This window comes from Podarcis cretensis (assembly GCF_951804945.1).
Source record: "Podarcis cretensis genome assembly, chromosome: 2".
Lineage (NCBI taxonomy): Eukaryota > Metazoa > Chordata > Lepidosauria > Squamata > Lacertidae > Podarcis > Podarcis cretensis.
This window is the reverse complement of record NC_137171.1, coordinates 81,696,675-81,718,299: the sequence shown is the minus strand read 5'-3', so window position 1 is coordinate 81,718,299 and position 21,625 is coordinate 81,696,675. Positions and strand designations below refer to the sequence as shown.

The window sequence follows — 21,625 nt, the reverse complement described above, 5'->3', positions numbered from 1 at the left end:
AGACCAAGAAGTGGAGGGTGCCATTCAAAACATGCAACTAGGGAAATCTCCAGGACCAGACGGACTAACCTCCAGATATTATAAAGCATTGAAAGGATGGTTAATACAGCCGCTTAAGGAGGTTTGTAATGAAATATTAGAGGGGAAAAAGGCACCTGAATCGTGGAAAGAAGCTTTTATCACACTTATACCAAAGACTGAAACTGAAAAAAACCAGATCAAGAACTACCGCCCTATATCATTACTTAATGTGGATTACAAAATATTTGCTGACATTTTAGCAAAAAGACTGAAGAGGGTGTTAATGGAGGAGATTCATAAGGACCAGGCAGGCTTTCTCCCAGGAAGACACTTATCAGATAATGTAAGGAACATAATTGATATTATGGAACTGCTAACTGTAAATATCAACACGAAGGCAGTCCTGATTTTTGTGGATGCGGAGAAAGCTTTTGATAATATTTCTTGGAAGTTCATGAAGAAGAATCTCCATGGGATGGGGGTAGGCCAAAGGTTTGAAAATGGTATAAGTGCAATATATTCTGAACAAAAGGCTAAGTTAATTGTAAATAATGTGGTTACTGATGAACTATCCATAGAAAAAGGGACACGGCAGGGGTGCCCGATATCCCCATTACTTTTTATATCAGTCCTGGAGGTTTTGTTGAACATGATCAGGGGGGACCAGCTGATAAAAGGAGTTCAGGTCGGAGCTAAACATTATAAATTGAAGGCATTTGCAGATGACCTAGTATTGACGTTACAAGAGCCAGACACTAGTACAAAAAGAGTTTTAGAGTTAATTCAATTCTTTGGCCAGGTGGCAGGATTCAAGCTGAATAAACAAAAAACTAAAGTCCTGGAAAAAAACTTAACAAATGTTGAAAGAGAGAGATTCCAAAATGAAACTGGGTTAATGGTGGCAAAGAAAGTAAAATATTTGGGGATTAACATGACATCTAAAAATGTGAATTTATTTAAGGATAATTATGACAAATGTTGGACAGAGGTAAAGAAAGATCTAGAAATATGGTCGAATTTGAAGCTTTCCTTGTTAGGCCGAATTGCAGTGATTAAAATGAATGTATTGCCTAGAATGTTATTTTTGTTTCAGACATTACAAATTGTGGATAAACTGGATTGCTTCAAGAAGTGGCAGAAAGATATATCTAAATTTATCTAGCAGGGCAAAAAGCCCAGAATAAAATTTAAGATACTTACTGACGTTAAAGAAAGAGGGGGGTTTGCCCTGCCGGATTTGAGACTGTACTATGAATCGGCAGCTTTCTGCTGGTTGAAAGATTGGCTACTTCTTGAGAATGCAGATATTCTGGATTTGGAAGGATTTGATAATAGGTTTGGTTGGCATGCATATTTATGGTATGACAAGGTTAAAGTTCATAAGGGTTTTAAAAACCATATTGTTAGGAAAGCATTATATAATGTTTGGATTCGGTACAAGGATTTGTTGGAAAATAAAACTCCTAGGTGGTTATCACCTATGGAGGCTAAGGAGGTGAAGAAACTGAATATGGAATCCAAATGGCCAAAATACTCTGAAATTTTAGAACAAGAAAGCGGTGAATTTAAACTACAGAGCTTTGAGAAATTAAAGCCCAAGGTGCGAGATTGGCTTCATTATTATCAAATAATGGAAACTTTTAAACAAGACAGGAAAATTGGCTTCCAGGTGGAGAAATCGAAATTGGAAACAGAATTGCTAGAACCCAATACTAAGAATGTATCAAGAATGTATAATTTGTTGCTGAAGTGGAATACAATAGATGAGACAGTTAAATCAGCTATGATTAAATGGGCACAGGACGTTGGACATGACATTATGTTTGCTGACTGGGAACAGTTATGGACCACCGGTATTAAATTCACGGCATGTAATGCCCTAAGAGAAAATATTATGAAAATGATTTACAGGTGGTACATGACCCCAGTTAAGCTTGCGAAGATTTATCATCTGCCCAATAATAAATGTTGGAAATGTAATGAGACTGAAGGAACCTTCTTTCACCTTTGGTGGACCTGCCCAAAGATTAAAGCCTTTTGGGAAATGATTTACAATGAAATTAAGAAGGTACTTAAATGTACTTTTCACAAGAAACCAGAGGCATTCCTCTTGGGCATGGTCAGCCAATTGGTGTTAAGGAAGGATAGGACTTTTTTTATGTACGCCACTACAGCAGCAAGGATTCTTCTAGCAAAGTATTGGAAGACACAAGAACTCCCCACACTGGAAGAATGGCAGACGAAAGTGATTGACTTTATGGGACTGGCAGAAATGACTGGCAGAATCCGTGACCAAGAGAAGGAGACGGTGGAGGAAGACTGGAAGAAGTTCAAAGCTTATCTTAAGAACTGTTATACTATTGAAGAGTGCTAAAATGTCAAGGGGAAGGAAGATGCAGAATTGTAGCTGAAAATGTTATTTAAGGTGAAATTGAGAAAGATAACAAATTTAAATTTAATTGGCTAAAAGGGTTGCTGAAAAACTGTAAAATAAGGATGCAAAAAAAGGTGAGGTATGGGGAAGTCCGAGAAAGGAGGCTTATGAAAATGAGGTTAAGAATTTATATTTGTGTGTTTGTTTGTATTGGTGGATGTTTTTATGTCGTTGTTATTGTTTTGTTTTAAAATTGGAAAACTAATAAAAATTATTATTAAAAACAAAAACAAAAACAAATGCAGCCCCTATCCAAAAACCAGAGTCCCCTTCCTTGCCCTGCCCACTTCTTTGTCTCCGGTTGCCCCATTACCTCTGGCTTGCAGCCCCTGGAAGGCTGCCCATGAAGGCAGTGTGTCTACTCCTCATTTAGGGTTTTTTAAGGAGTCGTTTTATTGGGACGCAGGTGGCGCTGTGGGTTAAAGCCTCAGCGCCTAGGACTTGCCGATCGAAAGGTCGGCGGTTCGAATCCCTGCGGCGGGGTGCGCTCCCGCTGCTCGGTCCCAGCGCCTGCCAACCTAGCAGTTCGAAAGCACCTCCGGGTGCAAGTAGATAAATAGGGACCGCTTACCAGCAGGAAGGTAAACGGCGTTTCCGTGTGCGGCTCTGGCTCTGGCTCTGGCTCTGGCCAGAGCAGCGATGTCACGCTGGCCACGTGACCCGGAAGTGTCTCCAGACAGCGCTGGCCCCTGGCCTCTAGAGTGAGATGGGCGCACAACCCCAGAGTCTGTCAAGACTGGCCCGTACGGGCAGGGGTACCTTTACCTTTACCTTTAAGGAGTCGTTTTACTTGTTGTGGAGGTTTTATTTGGTTGAATAAAGAGTGTAGGCGCAGTCTGCAATTTTTCTGGGAAGGAGATTTATTTAGAGCAGCAGGGAGCTGAGCTCTGTAAGCTACCCCATAATAGCAATTGTTTTTATTGTCGGATATTCCACTCTTTGTTTTTGAATTTATTACTGCTGCTTTTTTTGCTGCTAGTAGCTGGAAGAGAGTGAACAGTTTAAATGGCGGATGCATGTTGCAATAACACTCAGGCTGAGAGGGTTGGAGGAGATAATGCAAATAAATTACGGTACATTCAATTCAGCTCCTCTGCTTTGATGGATGCCTGATTCTGACTCACAGGCCAATCCTGGGCACTGCTTTGCTCAGCACAGCCTTGTGCTGCAGCACAGGAAAGTACATCAACATATGTGTTCATGCACTGCAACATTTTACGGGAAATCCCCTAGCCTGCAGACCCTGGTCTACATAGCACAGGGAGCTCTCTTAACAGTTCTTAAGCTGTTGGGGGATCTCCTTGGGGGTCATCTTGGCATCAGCAGTACCACATTAGCTGCTTTGTACTAGGTCAGACTTTTTCTTCCATCTGTTGTCTGCTGTGAGTGGCAGCCACTTTCCAGGGTCTCAGGCACCGGTCTCTCTCATTAGTTGCTGCCTGATCCTTTTAACTAGAGATGCCAAGGATGAAATCTGGACCTGCTGATTGCAAAGCAGGAACCCTACTGCTAGGTTCCACCATGCACCAACCATTCCTGTTTTCTAGTAGCCATCCCTGGAACTGCACATTGTTTTTCCTTTTAGGCCCCCATTTTTTCTGGTGGAATTGCTTTTTTAAAATGTGGTTAGTGTGAATGGTGGGGTGTATGGGGTGTTAGGGATGGAGTAGTACCTCTGGTGGGGCAGGTCAGGCTCCTTCTGGGATAGTTTGTCCACTTCTGATTCCTACCCTGCACTCAGGTCTCACTTGTGGCTCCCAGAAGCTGCCAGCAAGCGATAGCAGCCACACCCCGGGAATGGCTTTGACTGGCCTGCTAAACTAGGTGAGGGTCGCTGATGGGTCTCAAACACTCAGTTAGTTAGGGATTTGCCCTGCGTGCAAAGACAGGCTCTGGCAGATGGAGTGGACAAGACCAATAGTGGGCCCAACAGTCAAGAAAACTCTGATCCTAAATCTTTGCTGCATTGTGTGATTTCATTGGGAGAGGGAAAAAAGGCTGAGGAGTAAATCCTACACCAGGCATAGGCAAACTCGGCTCTCCAGATGTTTTGGGACTACAACTCCCATCATCCCTAGCCCGTGTTCAGGATCAGGGATGATGGGAGTTGTAGTCCCAAAACATCTGGAGGGCCCACTTTGCCTATGCCTGCCCTACACCACTCCAGAGTGGAGTCCCTGAGATGGTTGGATGGCGCTTTGTATGCATTATTCTGGCACCTCCAGCCAAGCTGCTGCGACATGCTCTGCTTTCTTTCGGACCACATCAGTGAGGCCAAAAGGGGTGTCTTGTCATCTCGGCAGCTCAGGATCTCCATACACACTTGCCTAGGCTTGGAGCCTGGTGCTGCTAACGCAGTGGTTTGACTTCATCCCCGGAGGCACACTCCATTGCCTCTTAAGACAGATGGATGCCAGTGACCACAACAGTGTGAATGGCTGCAGTGGCAACTTTCCAGTGTTTAGCTCCCTCCTTAGGATCAAATCTGTGACTGGGGCATGGACGTGTCCCATTTCTATTTGACATACAAAAACGGAAATGAGCTATGTATTGCAAGCCCACATTTCCTTGCCCAAACCTGAGGTCTTCACCTGAGGCCTTTATTAAAATGTCTCAGCCCACTGAACTGGCAGGTGGCTAAAAGTGAAAGGATCTTTGTAAACGGGGTGCCACTGCTTTTTTTAAAAAAATCTTGTCACTTTCAACTCTGTTTTAGCTTTGTTGATTTTTCTTCTTCGCTCTCTGTTCTGCTCCTGATCTTACCTGAAGTTCTAATGCCACGTTTTACATTCTTGTCTTTTTATTGTATTATATTGGGGACAGCCAAATAAATCATACTCAGAGTAGACCCTTTAAAATCTCAGAGAACCTTTCGTCATTGGGGAGCACATAAATAACATAAACAAAAGAATAGAATAAACAAATAAATTAAAACCTCTCATTTCATATGGTGGTGAGATATTTTTTAAAATTACTTTTGATAGCAGATTCTAGTGAAAACATTAGCTTGGCTTTTAAAAGAGTGCAGGATAGACCACAGCAAATTCAATTAATTACTGTATAGTTTATCGCTAGCTTTAAACTAGTGTGATGCACCTGTAAAAAAACACGGGAAATGGTACGTTTGGTACAAAGTCTAGTGGCTACTTAATCAATTTTTGAGTTTTGAGGGGTTTTACATATACTTAAGAAGCTAATTACACAGTGATTATATCCTAAGGCACTTCGTCAAAAGGATTAAGAGCTTGCTTTTAATTTTAGACACCTGCGTGTAATGAAGTGCTGAGATTAGAGGAATATGCAGTCCATATTTACATTTCTGGAATTTGTACCATTTTGTTTACTAAGCAGGACAGTTGTTTTCAATTTAAACACACAAATAAAATATATAAAGCAGCAAATACTTGTCATGCAACAGTCTGTTTCACTAAAATCTCAGAATCTACCATAGTTTGGGGGTGGTGAGGAAGGCCCCCGCCAGGGGCACAGGCAAGGAGGGGGCGCAAAATCTGCTAAAAATATTTCCATAAATATGTCTATAAATAAAAATATCAATTATTGCCTCTTAAGAAAATGTTTTAAATAGAGGGTATTTATATGATATGCGGGCGCCCTGTTTCCCCCTATTTTTTTCTGTGCCACATTCCCTAGGGAGTGTAATCTGGACAGTTCTGCCAGGGGCGCATGATCACCTAGCTACGGCTCTGTCTCTGTTCTGTGCTAATCTCTGCGGAGCACAGACTGTTTTACTATAGCCCTCACTCAGTTTCAGGGATATGAAGGGATGAGCAAAGCCACACTTCCTGGCTCCATTCTGTCATTCTCCTATGGCTCCATTCATGTGTTATGAAAAGGCATGTCTTAGGTTGAGTCCATGCTCTGCACACTTTGCCCTGGTTTGTATATCGCATTAAACCAGGGTTGGGAAGACCTCAGTCCATGGGCCACATTTCCATCTGTGCAATATTTTTGGGGCCAGATGCCAGGTGCCTGGAGCACTGCATTACCTCCCCCCCCCCTTGCTGCTGTTGCTGCTGCATCATACTGTTGACTCATGTTAAATTTGTGGTCCACCAAGAGCCGTAGATCCTTTTCACATGTACTACTGCTAAGCCAAGTGTCCCCCATCTTATATCTGTGCAGCTGATTCTTCCTGCCTAAATGCTGAGCCTTACATTTGTCCCTATTGAAATGCATTTTGTTAGTTTGGGCCCAGTTCTCCAGTCTGTTAAGGTCTTCTGTTAAGGTGATTCCCTGGGAGATGGTGGTGGTTCTAGTGGACAGAAATAGTTGAAGGTGCCTACAGGAGACTGGACAAGAGCCTTTTGCTGCAAACCCTGCCCCTACTTCATTGCTTGAGTTGGAACCTCATTTCCCCTAATGGTAGGGCCAGCCTATGGCCCATTAATCAAAAACGCCTAACTCTTTTGGGCAATGTAGTAGGTTCTTGAATGCAAATCTATATTCACTAAATGACTTAACAGCCATGGGTCCAATGTATTATGTGGCATGCCTTGAAGCTGACAAATGGGGTGACAGCTTTGTGCATCACTTAAGGGACATTTGTTTTGTAATGAATTAGACAGAATCAAATCTTCTTCTTCATCCTGAACACATAAATTATTGCAAATAGCAAGGCAGTAAAGAGGAATTTGCAGGGTAAGTGCAGTCTGAAGAAGCCTTGTAATCCATTATATAACAAATGAAATTGGAAGACAACAAATGAAGTGTCATTGTAACACATTGTTTTTCAAGGTCTCTGTCCTCCCTCCCTCGGTTCTAATTTTCACCACATGGTTGTGCCACTGAAATCTAAGGCTGTCATGTGAAAAAGCCTCATGTTACGGAGTTGGCTGCACATTCATTCACTTCAGGAAATCCCTCCCTGGGCCTACAGGCAGTGCTTTTCTGAAAAGACTGAACTGGACTTCTTACATTGAAAGTCAGACACTTCCCTTTTCTAGCCAAGTTCCCCTTGACCAAGAGTGTGGAACCTTTTTCACCTCAAGGGACACTTTCCGGGGTGGGCAGGGCTAAAGGCAAAAGTGGGTGGAGCAACAAATGTGATTTTTTACCTTTGTACAGTAGGCTAGTTCCTATACAGCTTCACATGCCCCTCCATCCATCCAGGGAAGCAAGAGGCATGATCAGAGCTCGAGGATGCATCCCACCTAGGCAAAAAACACTCAAGGACCAGGGTGGGAAGAGTTTTAAGAGCCAGATAGAGACGGCCCATATCTGCCCTTGACAAATCGAAAGCTTTTTCCTTGCCCAGTGTTCAGAAATGGCTCTTCTTTCCATTACCTCTTGAGGCAATGGCTGTTGAGCATGTGGGACAAATGCAAACAAGAACCTAAAGAAAATGTTTTGCATTAGACATCCAGTCTGTTCAAGTAAGAGACATGCATTTTTTAAAGGGCCAAACTCAGTGTGATGTGGGAGACTGGCAATGTCATGTTTTCTTCCCCTTTGGTCAAAGCAGCCATGGAACAGGTGTGATTTGGATTTGAGAGCTGGTGCTTGGCAGGAGGAATTTATTTCTCTCTCCACTCCAATGGATATTCCAGTGGAAATTGTGTCCCAAAGCTTCTATTAGCTTAAGAGAGGAGGTGGGAAAGACAAGAGCCCCAGCCATTCCTACTTTTAACCAAAGCATGTAAAGAGATATTCAGAGAAAGATTTTAGGAGCAGGGCCATAGCTCCGTGGCTGAGCCTATGCATCACATACAAGAAGCCCAAAGTCCAGTCCTTACTATTTCCAGTTTTAAAGGACCAGCTAAGCAGATGATGGTGTAAACAATTTTTGCTTAAGAACCTCAGCAGTGGATAATTCTGGACTAGATGGGTAAATCATCTGATGGCATAAAGTAGTTTCCTAAGCTGAGGAATGTTAATCTAGTTTGGCCTTCAGAGCTATAGATGCTGAGTATTGTTATATTTATATATTTTCTGGCATGATTGTTTTCAGAAGATTTGAATGCTACACACACACTGCACACCATCCCACTTTTCAAAGGCTCGATATTCCCCACTTTGCCACAATTTTATCTAGCTGAAATGCTAATGGGGAAAAAGCCCTGGTTCAGTGAACTAATTGCTGGGTGACTTGTAAAGGCTGTGCATTTGACTCTAGGTGTAAGAGGCTGCGTTTTTTCCATTAGGAGCAGCTGGCGTGTATTTTCATGAAAAATCTTTTTTTTTTTTGTAGGGCTGCTAATTGGTGCACTCCTACAGAAGTATTTACTGGGTATTTTTAGAAGTTGCCTCTGAAGGACTGCGAGGCTGTGGCTTTTCTGAAGCGTTGATTCAGAATGCTTTAGCGCTGTGTGTTATGAACAAAAAAGGGAAAATCTCTTAACAAGCAAGTGGCCCGTTTAGCAAAAACAAGCAAAGCGAGCATCCAGGGGGAAAACAAAAACAAAACAGCAATATCTTGGCTGCATTTGGAAAGGAAGGAATAAATGTACACAATGAAATAGGCTGTTGCCTGTGAGAGGCTATGCAAAAAATAAGGGAGTCAACCATGTTTGGGGTCAGAGGGTGGAGATCACTTGGAGTATGGAAGATTAAGGGTAAGTGGGAGGTGGAAACAGAAGAGAGACTAGAATGACAGTTGGAGTGATGGTTGGAATTTATGTCAGAGGACTGTTGCAAGAGAGGGAGAGGGTGGGAAGCAGAGGTATTAACTGACCGGGAATAGGTTTCAGAGATTAGTAGGTCTTCCTAATTCATCCCACACTTCAGTTTACTTTGAATTTGTTTTACTGCTCCTCAAATAAACACTCTTGTCTGTTAACTGTGGGTAAATGTCAGTGAAACCCCTGCACTGACAGAGAGTATAAACATGCTACACAGTGCTTTTAGCACAGACAGCGACACAAGCCCCTTAAAGAGCTAAAAAATGTTTTGCTGTCACAGCTAAGCATAGCCACAATTTAGGGGAAAGAAGTGCAAAGTCAAATTAGGGAGCTGATCTCCCCGTTTTTTATATTTATGGTAGGAATGTAAAGTGTGGAATTCAATGTCACACTAAGGCAGTGGTTCCATCAGCCCAAGTGTTTCTGCTTGCTTGATAGAACAATCTCCTCTCTCCTCCTTCCTGTTGGGTGTTCTGGGCAGGCCTCCTGACCTTCCCAAGCAGTACTGAGGAGGAAACAGGGGGACAGAAGTGAGACGTGTGGAAAGTCCCATTACACTAGTGGGACTCTTTGCAGTGGCTCGCTCCCACTAACACAGCTATTTAGTCGAACCTGGCCCAAACTACATATATAGGACTGTACAGGTTATATCAGATGAAGAGGGAGTTACTTATCAGTAGGCCTAGCCTTTGAATAGCAGTTGCTGGGAACCACAAAGTGGGGAGAGGCCTGTTGTGCTCAGGCCCTGCTTGTTCCCATAGGCATTTGGTTGGCCACTGAGAACAGGGTGCTGGCCTAGACAGGCCTTTGGCCAGATTTTCTGCTCTTAGGATTGCACTAAGTTTTAGTCAGCTATTAAAGACATCTAAGCTGGTGGCCATTGATGTATCCTTTGGCAGAAAATTCATAAATTAACCAAGAATTTACATGTGCTTAAACTATATATATATATATATATATATATATATATATGACAGTTAAAGTGCTATGAGTAGGCTTCAACACCTCAGTACTTAGCAGCATTGTGGGGGCAAATTGAGGGAGTAGGCTGTCAAATTGGTAGCAAGTTAATTTTTTTTGTAAAGGTTGCAATCTTTGTGAAATAGGGTCAAATGTATTTTTCAAGATGGTGTACTATAAGGGAAAAGATGGGAAAGTTAACTTTAGAAAGTTAAGCTGCATTTAAAATTTTGGTTTTTTTGTCACAAATATCAAAATTCTCTTTTTTCCTCTGTGTTCAGAGGGTTTTTGTCCTCTGGTGCCCTTTAAGGCTTGATGCTACTTGGTGTTCCTAGACGGCATGGGAATTTCTTTTTAACCTGATGATTCCATCCTTTGCCTTCACCAAGTCCTTGCCCAGTCTGCTGCAGTGCAGCTGGGGCTGGATCTCAGGAAGTTGGCAGATGATGGGAGCAACATCTGCGCCATCATGGAGAAAAGAGGGCCCACTCGGGCAGATACTAATCACTGCAGCTGGGCATTGCAGCATCCTTCCTTCGTTCTTATGTTCAAAAGCATTTTCTTGTTATAGGGCAGCCAGCGGGGCATGAACATGGCTGCAGGTGCTAACTTTATTGCTTCTGCTCAAAAAATATATTCTCCTTTTCTTCCACAAAACAGGGCTTAGTCCCAGTTAAATTCCTTAAGAAGCACTCTCTGGACCCAGAAGTGTGTGACAACTTCCACCCAGTTACTCATGCTCTCACCAGCTGAGCTATCCAGGCTTCATATCCTCTTTGAGAGCCCAAAGGGTGGGTGGTGGCTGTTCAGTGCCAGGCATACTTAAAGGTAAAGGTAAAGGTACCCCTGCCCGTACGGGCCAGTCTTGACAGACTCTGGGGTTGTGCGCCCATCTCACTTAAGAGGCCAGGGGCCAGCGCTGTCCGGAGACACTTCCGGGTCACGTGGCCAGCGTGACATCGCTGCTCTGGCGAGCCAGAGCTGCACACGGAAACGCCGTTTACCTTCCCGCTGGTAAGCGGTCCCTATTTATCTACTTGCACCCGGAGGTGCTTTCGAACTGCTAGGTTGGCAGGCGCTGGGACCGAGCAGCGGGAGCGCACCCCGCCGCAGGGATTCGAACCGCCGACCTTTCGATCGGCAAGTCCTAGGCGCTGAGGCTTTAACCCACAGTGCCACCTTAAAGGAGGCCAATTAGCTGGATGCTTTTCAATCCAACTTCAGACTTGGTTTTGGCATGAAACAGCTTTGGTCATCCTGACTGATGATCTGTCTGTATTGGGAGAAGGATGTGGAGAGTGTGACCCTGCTAATTCCCCTCATCTTGCAACAGACTTAAATATCATAGTATCTTCCTGGATCAGCTCTGTGGGCTGGGAATCAAAAGATATGAGATTCTGGTCATTCTGCCTCTAGCTCCAGGACCAATTCTAGAGAGTAGCTTTGGGAACTTTTACTCAGCCCCATGGCAATTGTGCTGTGGGGTCTTACAGGGATCCAGCTTGCCCCTCGTTTTATTTATGATAGTTATGAAGCCGTTTGAAGTGATTATCAAGGGACTGGGGATGAAGTGTCATTGGTATGCTGATAACATCCAGCTCCAGCTCCCTTTTCCGTAAGAGTCAGGAGAAGCTGCTCAAGTGCTAAGTCAGAGTTTGGGGTGTCAGTGAATTGGATCAGGGCCAATAAACTGAAGTTGGCCTCTGACAAGATGGAGGTGTTGTAGATCTGGTCTGAGATTTGAATGATCTTCTGGATGGCATTGCATACCCCTGAAGGATCCGGTGCGTAGTCTGGGGTTCATCCTTGAACCTTGCTGCTGGAGGCTCATGGTGCAGAGCATCTGTTTCCCAGTTTGGCTGGTTTACTAGTTCTGGCTGTTCAGGGACAGGGATACCTTAGTACAATAATCCATGTGCCAGGGTTGACTATGACAATGTGATCTTTGTGAGATTGCTTTTGAACAGGGTTCAGAAATTGCAGGTAGTGCAAAATGCAGCTGAGAGATTGCTGATCAGCACAGCTGCATGAAATCATAGAACACTGTGCTTTAAAGATCTGCACGGGCTTCTTGTAGTGGAACCTAATTCAAGGTGCTTGTGTTAAAGCCCCAAACGGCTTGGGACTCCATAATCTGGAGGAGCATTTGCCCCTGTGAGTTGCAGGAGAACTTCTTTTGGCTGTGCCATCACCTAGTGAAATCTGGATGATTTGAACTCTGGATATTAATATTATCATTTTATTATTCATTAAATTTATATACCACCCTTCACTGACTTCTGTTTCAGTGTATCTGAAGAAGTGTGCATGCACACGAAAGCTCATACCAAGAACTAACTTAGTTGGTCTTTAAGGTGCTACTGGAAGGAATTTTTTTATTTTGCCTTCACCCAAGTATTTCAGGGTATTTCAGCTCAAAATAAATAGGGCTTTTGGTATACTCTTCCCAAAAGCTTTGATTAAGATAAATTTTAGTTGTATTATAACCATGAAATTACGTTAAAAATCTTGTTGCAAACATTGTACTCTGTATGCTTTGTCATATTCAAGCCATTATTGTTTCCACAACAGCTGCATTATTCCCACCAAAATGTTGTGTATTGTAACACAAGCGAAAATTTCTACCCGCCACCTTTCAGAAGAAATTCCAGTGCAAAGCAATTTCCAATGTCAATCAGGAAACAGAAGAGCATACTTGTTATTTCTTACAGTGCTGAAGTTTTTATTGCAAGTCCTGTTCACATTATTATCATTAGGAACAACACAAAGGGGAATTAAGTTGATTCTTCCGAACTCAACTGGTGATCACTTGTCTTTTTCTATCTGTTGTATAATGAATGGAGGGATGCAAACTGAGATCAAAGCTGCACACAACAACAAAATAAGACAGCCTCCCGCTGATCCAGCAAGACAGATCTGCTTATGAATGCAGCCTTCTGCATGCATTTGCTGATATCGGTGTTCATGTGGATTCTGATCAGAACACTAATGAATTGGAGAAATGCATTTTTAAAAACCAAATAGACTTATCAAAGTGTTGAGAAGAATGAACAATGATCAATCAGATAGAAGTGGCCAAAGAGTGCAAATAATACATCACATATAGCCCTTCCACCCTCTTAGTGTCCATGGGCATTTTTTTAGAAATCCTAGAGTTCCTTTTCATACAAGTAGCCAAGCTTGTGGTGGTCTATGAACACAGAAACTATCCTTCTGATGGAAGATAAAGGGATGCCATGTTTATCAAAGTCACCAGGTGTGGCAATATTTCACAATATCCCATACATGCATCTCTCTTTAAAGAGCTGGCATATGAGTCCTTCCAGCCTGCCATATCATGATCTCTCTCATGTTGCTCCCAAATCTTATCACATGTTCACATTCCCTCTACATGTGCCATTAATCCCATGAGCCTTATACCCCTTCAAGCACAGTGGAGACTTTTCCTTTTTATTACCAGTGGGGATGTGCAACCTGGGCACCAGACATTAATGCACAACTAGTTGCTTATCTCTTCAGCAGAATCATGTCCCATGATGACAGGGGAGTCTGTTAACCTCCAACAGGTGAAATTGTTACTAGGATTTTATATGCTGATGCAAGTGAAGAATTTGGCCAGGCAATTTCCTTTAGACACTGAGTAGAACCGGGCACTGAGTTAGATGTGCAGAAGTGGCCTTGATTTCAACAAAATAAAAAAATTCCTTCCAGTAGCACCTTAAAGACCAACTAAGTTAGTTCTTGGTATGAGCTTTCGTGTGCATGCACACTTCTTCAGACCACTTAGTTGGTCTTTAAGGTGCTACTGGAAGGAATTTTTTTATTTTGTTTTGACTATGGCAGACCAACACGGCTACCTATCTGTAACTTGATTTCAACAGAATGCAAGTGCATATAATATAATTGTACACCAAGTTGTGATTGCTATAAAGAGTTGACAGTAAAAGGAACCAATGATATGGCTGAGGGAAACAAGATTTTGCGTGTATGAGGTGGGGTCAAAATTTGTGAAAACACGTTCCTATCTCCCTCCTCTCCCACAACTTCCAGCGTCTATACCTGCAGTGGACAAATCATACTGTGTCAGATTGTTGTTATTTGAGTCAATTCGGATTTATCAAGGTTTTCATATCTAGTCCTTGGTGGCATTTGCACACTATCTAGCCACATGCAAAGGGCATCGTTTATCCAGATATCATTTGTTTTCTTTGACACTCTCCAAAAGACTCTTGAAGACTCCGGCATAAAGCTTCAGAGAACACTATCACTCTGGGATCAATTATAGAAGTTGGAAAGCAACTGTAGTGTAAAGAGAATGTAACTTTAAAAAAAAAAATTGCTTCTATCTGGAAGGGTTTTTTCTTTTTTTAAAACACTCCTCCTGACAGAGGCCTTGAAAATAAAAGTAGTTTTTATGTGTCACCTGGTATCTAGCAATCAGATATAAATGCAGAAAGCAACCACACCTTTTCCTTGAAGTAATCTTTATCTTCCTGCCTCCTTTCCTCCCTTGTCGTTATATCACTTTGGCTTTTGACCTGCAACCACTTGTATTATTACCTCAAGAAAATTGAATTCTGTATATGACACAATAGGGGAAGCACGTGCCTTTGACAACATACGGGATAAAGGAAAATGTTACCTGTAACTGCTGTAGCCTTCCCCCTTCTTCAAAGCTGATTCCTATAAGTCAAAAATTAGGTCAATAACATTTTGTGTTGGATGTCAGTTTCCAACATTTGATTGGAAAATCTTTATCCTTTGATTTTTCTGTGGCTTCTCAAAGTACTTGCTTTTGAACCGTGTATTTTACAACGTGTTGCCCTTGAATGGCAGTTGTTAAGCAATCTGCACACCTCTACAGTACTTCCTGTTGAAATATATTGATTTCCTCTTTGGCTGTGCTAAGCTAATATGAGAAAAAAGTGGAAGTCTCTTCTGAAAAATAGCTTCAGGGATCTCTAATATGGTTCCAGTAGCCTACACGACACACCTATTATTATTATTATTATTATTATTATTATTATTATTAAAGACTTGTATTTATCTAGTACAGTCGTACCTTGGTTTTTGAACAGCTTAGTTCATGAACAACTTGGAACTTGAACGCCGCAAACCCAGAAGCAGGTGTTTTGGTTTGCGAACTTTGCCTCGGAAGCCGAATGTCCGGAGCAATTTCCGATTGGCTGCAGGATACTCCTGCAGCCAATCGGAAGCATTGCCTTGGTTTCCGAATGTTTCGAAAGTCAAACAGACTGTTGGAACCCATTCTGTTTGAAAACCAAGGTACAACTGTATTATCTAAAAAATATATTGAGCTTTTATGCAGGCATCAAATTGTCTGCCATAAAAGCATGTGTGTGTTTTTTTATCTGTGCAGAAACTTATAAAATCTCCATTTAGAACAGGAGAGGAAAATTTCAGGCCCATAGGCCACACATGGTCCTCCAGACCTCCCTATGTAGCCTGCAGGCTTCTCTTCAGGTCACATTCCTCACTACCTTGCTTTGCCCTTCCTTGCGTTTTTGCCTGGCTGGAATGTGTCCTTGAACTCTGAGAATGCCTCTTGCTTGCTGGGATGGAGGATACAGAGGCATGTGTAGAAACATGCAAAGATGTAAAATTTTACCTGTACGGAGGTAAAATTTAGTTGCTCTACTCACTTTTGCCTCTGGCACCTCCCACCACTGCTGTGTGGTTCCCCCTACCACCAGGTGCCCAGAACTGAATAAGGCCTCAGACTGAAAAAGGGTCCTCAGACCTGATCTACGAAGAGCTCCACAAGGTGGAAATACAAGATCTAGGAATGTTATAAATAAATGTGTAAGCAAGCTGGTAAGATCTACTGTAGACAGAATGAATATTTATGTATGCTACTACAGTGGCCCGTGTTTTGTTAGCCCCAAAATGGAAAACAAGCGAGGTCCCAACTAAAGAAAAATGGCAACTTAAGTTGACAGAATATGCACAACTTGCAGACTTAACATATAGAATAAGAGAACAGGAAGAACATACGTTTAAAGAAGATTGGGAAATGTTTATTGAATATATGGGAAATAACTGTATACAGCTAAAAACGCTGGCAGCATTAAGAGAAGTTCAACAGTGTAAACAAGTTTTGATGGATGCAATAATGGAATACTGAGTGGTATAGTTTTTGTAAAACGTTCAGGGATGTATGATATGTAAAATGAACCATGGAAAAAGAAGAAGGGAAGTCACTGACATCTAAAGGATGTAAAATGAGTATTTTAAATTGTAAAACAGAAAACTTAATAAAAATTATGTATAGATATGATAAGCAAATCTAAACAGTGAGGGAGGTAACCGAACCTCCCAAGGAAGGGACAACTCCCTGTCTTGTGGTACCAGACAACAGGGCCTTGGTTGGCAGACTATATTTATTGGGTATTCTAGATTTTTATCTGCTGTGCTATTTATTGACAACTTCTTTACTGCTGTGGTGGCGGGGTGGGGTGGGGAGAGAAATCCAATGACAATATTATATCAAGGCTATAGTTTTATCTAATTTTTTAAAAGGTTTCTTTTCTTTTCCAGCTTCCATGACGAATGGGCTGGAGGCATCACAGAGACCGGCTGTTTTGGAGAAAACAATTTACACAGCAAACCAGCCAAACCCAGCAGTGCACTTGGTAGACAGCTGGGACCGGGGCATAACGTTGCCATACATACCATAAGTACGATACACGTTGTCGAGGTCTATGGGCATGAAAAGGACCCGCAGGGGACAATGGATACTCATTTACCTGGATAGGCAGTCTCATAAACGCAACGAAGGATTTACTGGACCAAAGCCAAATGTGAATAGAGATACCTGCTGAATGTGCCTTAAAACACTGTATAGAAACGAATCACTTCATTGTTCCCATGTATCAGTTACAATAAACGTCAGAATATCGACAGATTTAACAGATCTGACAAATGTTATTTGAAAAGGCATTCTGTTTTTTTGTTTTTAAATTAAACAGTACATCTCAGAATTTAACAGCAAACCATTTCTGCAATTTGCTTTCCCAAAAAGAACGTGATCCTATCATGTCAACAAGGAAACACGTATATCCGGTATATGTTTCTGTATCTCTGTTCTTAACAGTTTGTACTTTTGCTGCCTGTGAAGGTTTTTGACAGCAACAAGGACAAATGCACATGACCGCGAAGTTATTTTATCCTCTGTTTTTATAAGCATATCAGATAATACATGAAATGTATTTTTTCACAATAAATATGAGGGGGTTATAATAAAGATTTTTAATTAAGAAAAAAAATGTCAAATTTAGATGTGATTTCATTGTTCAGATTCCAAGGAAACCTTCTGTTTCCAACTTTTATTTTTAGTTTCTCATACCTCAGCTAGCCCATATTAAAGGCATCCATTTACTTAAAAGATTTCTATCCTGCCTTTCCCACATATGACTGTCCAAGGAAGTTGGGGACACGGGTGGCACTGTGGTCTAAACCACTGAGCCTCTTGGGCTTGCTGATCGGAAGGTCGGGGTTTTGAATCCCTGCGAGGGGGTGAGCTCCCATTGCTCTGTCCCAGCTCCTGCCAACCTAGCAGTTCGAAAGCATGCCAGTGCAAGTAGATAAATAAATACTGCTACAGGGGGAAGGTAAACGGTGTTTCCGTGTGCTCTGGTTTCCGTCACAGTGTCCCGTTGTGCCAGAAGCAGTTTAGTCATGCTGGCCACATGACCCAGAAAGCTGTCTGTGGACAAACACTGGGATCCTTGGCCTGAAAGCGAGATGCGCGCCACACCCCATAATTGCCTTTGACTGGGCTTAACTGTCCAGGAGTCCTTTATCTTACCTTTACCTTTACCTTTACCAAGGCAGTTGGCATACAATTAAAACAAAACAACAGTTTGAAGGCAAAAATCAAACTAAAACATCAGACAAAAAGCTGGTCACTTCGGATAGAATGAAAGCTTATTCATAAACTCAAACCCTTGAAAGCCTTTGGTGAACAAAAGCTTTCATCAGATGCTCAAAATAATTCTGGCATTATGTTATTTGTGTTCAAATGGACTCATTTAGGGGGCTCAGGGATGCAAATACCGGTACAGACAAAAGTAGGTATTTATTCACACACTAAGCTTTGGAGGCATTGCTGGCCACCATCTTGGATGGCTTTAAAAGAGGATTAGACAAATTTGTGAAAGAAGAGATTATCAGTGGCTCCTAACCCCGATGGGTTTTTGCTCATCAAATGGCTCTTCCACAGGAATTTGAAGACAGAGTGATGAACAGAGAGGGGGAAGCTACAGGGATGCTTATAACACATTATACTTCTAGATGGGAAATTCAAAACGGAAATGACTCGTTGGCTGAACCGATACAGAAAAGGTAAGGTATGGTCCACATAAAGCCCCTTTCATTTGTGGCAGAGGTATTGCTGTGCTGCTGTTTTGCACAAATGAATCACCACTCGTGGGGCACAGTGTAGTACACGGCATCAGCCTTGCTTATAATGCATGCAAAGGGCACTAAAAAGGAGGAGGGCCTTAAGTCACGTGGGGATCAGGTGGTGCTTGAAATGACACCTTTAAAAAACCTATGTGCACTGATAGTTTATGCAAGTTAATGGAGAGTGTGATCTCTACTTTAACTTGTATGGGGAAGAAAATCCCACCCCAGCTGTTTTTGAGGTACAGCATCTTCTCCCTTCTGCATGCAAGTTTATGGAAAGAGTGCCCTTTCCCAATGGGAGTTAATAGAAAAAGAAGACACTAGGCCGCATTAACAACTGGGAGGAGGAGGAGAAGCCCACACTCAATGACACTTGAGGTAATAGGGTCCTGACTGGAGAGTGTGAGGTTCTCCCTCACCACCAACTGTTTGCGGAAAACCCGTACTACTAGTGTAATCACATTCATCCCACAATCACAAATGTAGCTTCACCCCCAGTTAAAATGGAAGGTTCAGGGGAAAGAGCTTTCAAATTAAGCACGGATATCTACATGGCATTGAGAAGTAGAATTAAACATAACTGAGGAGGACTGTCCAGTTGTTGAGAGTAAAATGGAACATAAACCTCATACCTACAAATTCACTTCCACCTTCCATCCTCAAAGTTAAAGGTTGAAGATGGGAAGTTGTTGAAGGAGGGGGGGCTTTGGTAATGTGTTGCCCTGAGCGAGGACAAAATTGGATGCCCCCCCCCAACTTTGAGTAGGTACTACTACTACTACTTTTATTATATCCTGTGCAGGAGAACTGCCCTCACTGCCCTAAATCTGGCTGTGCTGATATGAGAGTGGTATAGAACCAGCTCTGCAGGATCAAATCTATGCACACCAATTATAGTGTAACAGGCCACTCGTCCACAGGATTCCAGGGGTCTTGACCCCCAACGAGTGTCTGTGCTCCTTTGGAGAACTGAAGATGCAGAGGAGGCTATAGTAGCTTTTAAAAATATGATTTATTCACATATTTACACCTGAATCTAGATGGAGGGAGTCCAGATCTTACCACATATCTCACGAGGGGCTTGTTCCCCACAGCAGTGAAGCAGGTGGAGTCCAAGGCATCTCTCTCCCTACTTGCCTCAGCCAGCCTGCCAAAATGGTTCTGGGCTTTTCTCAGCTATCCCAAGTATTCTGCCAAAGGCCTCAAACTCTTCCTATGACATCATGCCCAGTTACCCTGGCAACCTTCCAAATCCCATCTCTGTTTACACTTCAGGGCAGGGGGGGGGGGGGGGAGGACAGTTCTCTTGAATTGCCAATGGCCCTCAATAGCCTGTATTGTTTCTTAATGGTTCTAGCTTGGGCAGGTCACTTTGCATAGGCTAGCCCCGGAATTCCTCTGCAGCTAGAATTTCTTCCATCTTATCCCAAATGGTCAAAATCTTACCATTTATTAATTTCTTGGGTTTAGGTGGATCCCATCCTCCCAAAAACCTATAACAATAGCAGTAATAGTGGCCAGCTGGTTCACATGGAAAGCCATAGCAGTAGAACAATGCAAGTCGCCATAAAAGTTATAAAAGTAGGATGTAAAAACCCAGAATGAAGGTGGCAGGAGTGGCGGTATTGCTACAGGTTTGGGGCATGTGTCGTGTGCCTTGTGAGCAGGCAAGAAATGGCTGGAGCAAGAGATAAGGACTAATGTGAAGCAATAGGTGTGTATACAGAAGTGACAATATTAGAACACTGTAATTTATTTAAACAATCTGGTACTATTCACTGCAGAGTTACAGCTATATAAATAAACTGCACTCAGATAATCTGGCGATGCCTGCGAATATGCTGTTTGTGACAGCTACCCCCCCCCCGAACTTGCTTTATTGCTCATGTAAAAATTACTTATCATCAGAAAGAAGTGCATGAGAAAGATGAGAGGAGTGGAGCCAACTCATAAAGAGAACCCGTCCATTAAATTAACCTCTTCCAGTGTTTACCATCTAATGAACTTCGGCAGGCAGCTCCTGTGGGTTCACTTTTGCAGTGGCAGCACAAGAGAGCATTCAGTCCTGGACAAGCCATCCTTCCAGGGAAGTCCCCACCTCTGAGCTCCCACTACACAATCTGTACAAGATGTTACTGGCTTTCTGTTGGTCCTAACAGGGCGAGCCAAGCTGCTTCCAACAGGAGCCCAAATAGGTCCATAAAGGCACTGAAAGAATGAGGACTTCCACTGGCCCACCTTCAACACCACTAGTGCTCTCTGGCCAGATTCTTGGTGGTGGTGGTGGTGGGGGGGGTTGCAGCGGGTTAGACCCTTGGGATACATTCCAACTCTACAATCTTTGATTCTGTAGGGCAAAGGCCTCCAGGGTACGATTAGGCTACCCAGGTATCTTTTACCCTGGATGGCCCATTATTAACTAAAGTAGTTCTGGTTTGTATGCATTTATGGGTTAATCGGACACTGTGGTTTTACCAGACCTACAAAGGGGTGCTATCACATCAGGGGTCTGATGCTAGACCTAATTAGGTTGTGGGCCAGAGCCTTCCCACCATATGAACTTGCATATGGGTAAACATGATTTCTGAAGCAAGAAGTGTACTTTTTCAAGCTTAGATGCTTAGACCTTCCCAGTGGCGCAGTGGATCAGGGCATCTGGCTGTTAACCAGAGGGTTGGTGTTTGAGCCTGTGGGCAGGATTCGTGTACCTTCCAACTTTAAGATTCTGTGTCTATGAGTCATGGCTGAGATATTCTGAGAAGAGATGTTTCTTCCTGCATAAGAGGAAAAAAGCAGCAAGCTCAATAATATGGTGCTTGCCACCTTCATTTTTTAAAAGTATTAAATATATAGTTTTTATTTTTTTAAAAAAAACCTGCTGCAGTTATTAATCTGGGGCACCTTTTAAGTTGATTAATAGTTTTAAAACTGATTAATCTGTTATATTAAACATTGTACTCCTGCTATGTATTTAGATGTCTGGAACTATGCCATGGAAAATTTGTAAAAAGGTTTCACAGTCGTTTTTTAAAACGTTTCTGCCAGGAACAAAACTTCTGTGGGAAGTATGCAATGTTTTGTTACAGTGTGTGCCAGTACACCTGTTGGCACATCCCATTTTAAGCACTTAAGGCGGCTTTTGCAG

At 42.5% G+C, this 21,625-nt stretch overlaps 1 protein-coding gene across 1 annotated transcript in view; it reads left to right on the top strand.

Annotated features, from left to right (window-relative positions):
• The window catches only part of SUSD3 (sushi domain containing 3), a 58,662-nt gene extending 41,653 nt beyond the window's left edge, over nucleotides 1-17,009 (top strand). The window contains exon 5 of the mRNA XM_079965083.1: nucleotides 16,612-17,009. Coding sequence (XP_079821209.1) covers nucleotides 16,612-16,828 — 217 coding nt within the window. The 3' untranslated portion in view covers nucleotides 16,829-17,009. The remainder of the gene's footprint in view (nucleotides 1-16,611) is intronic.
• The last annotated feature ends 4,616 nt before the right edge of the window (nucleotides 17,010-21,625 follow it).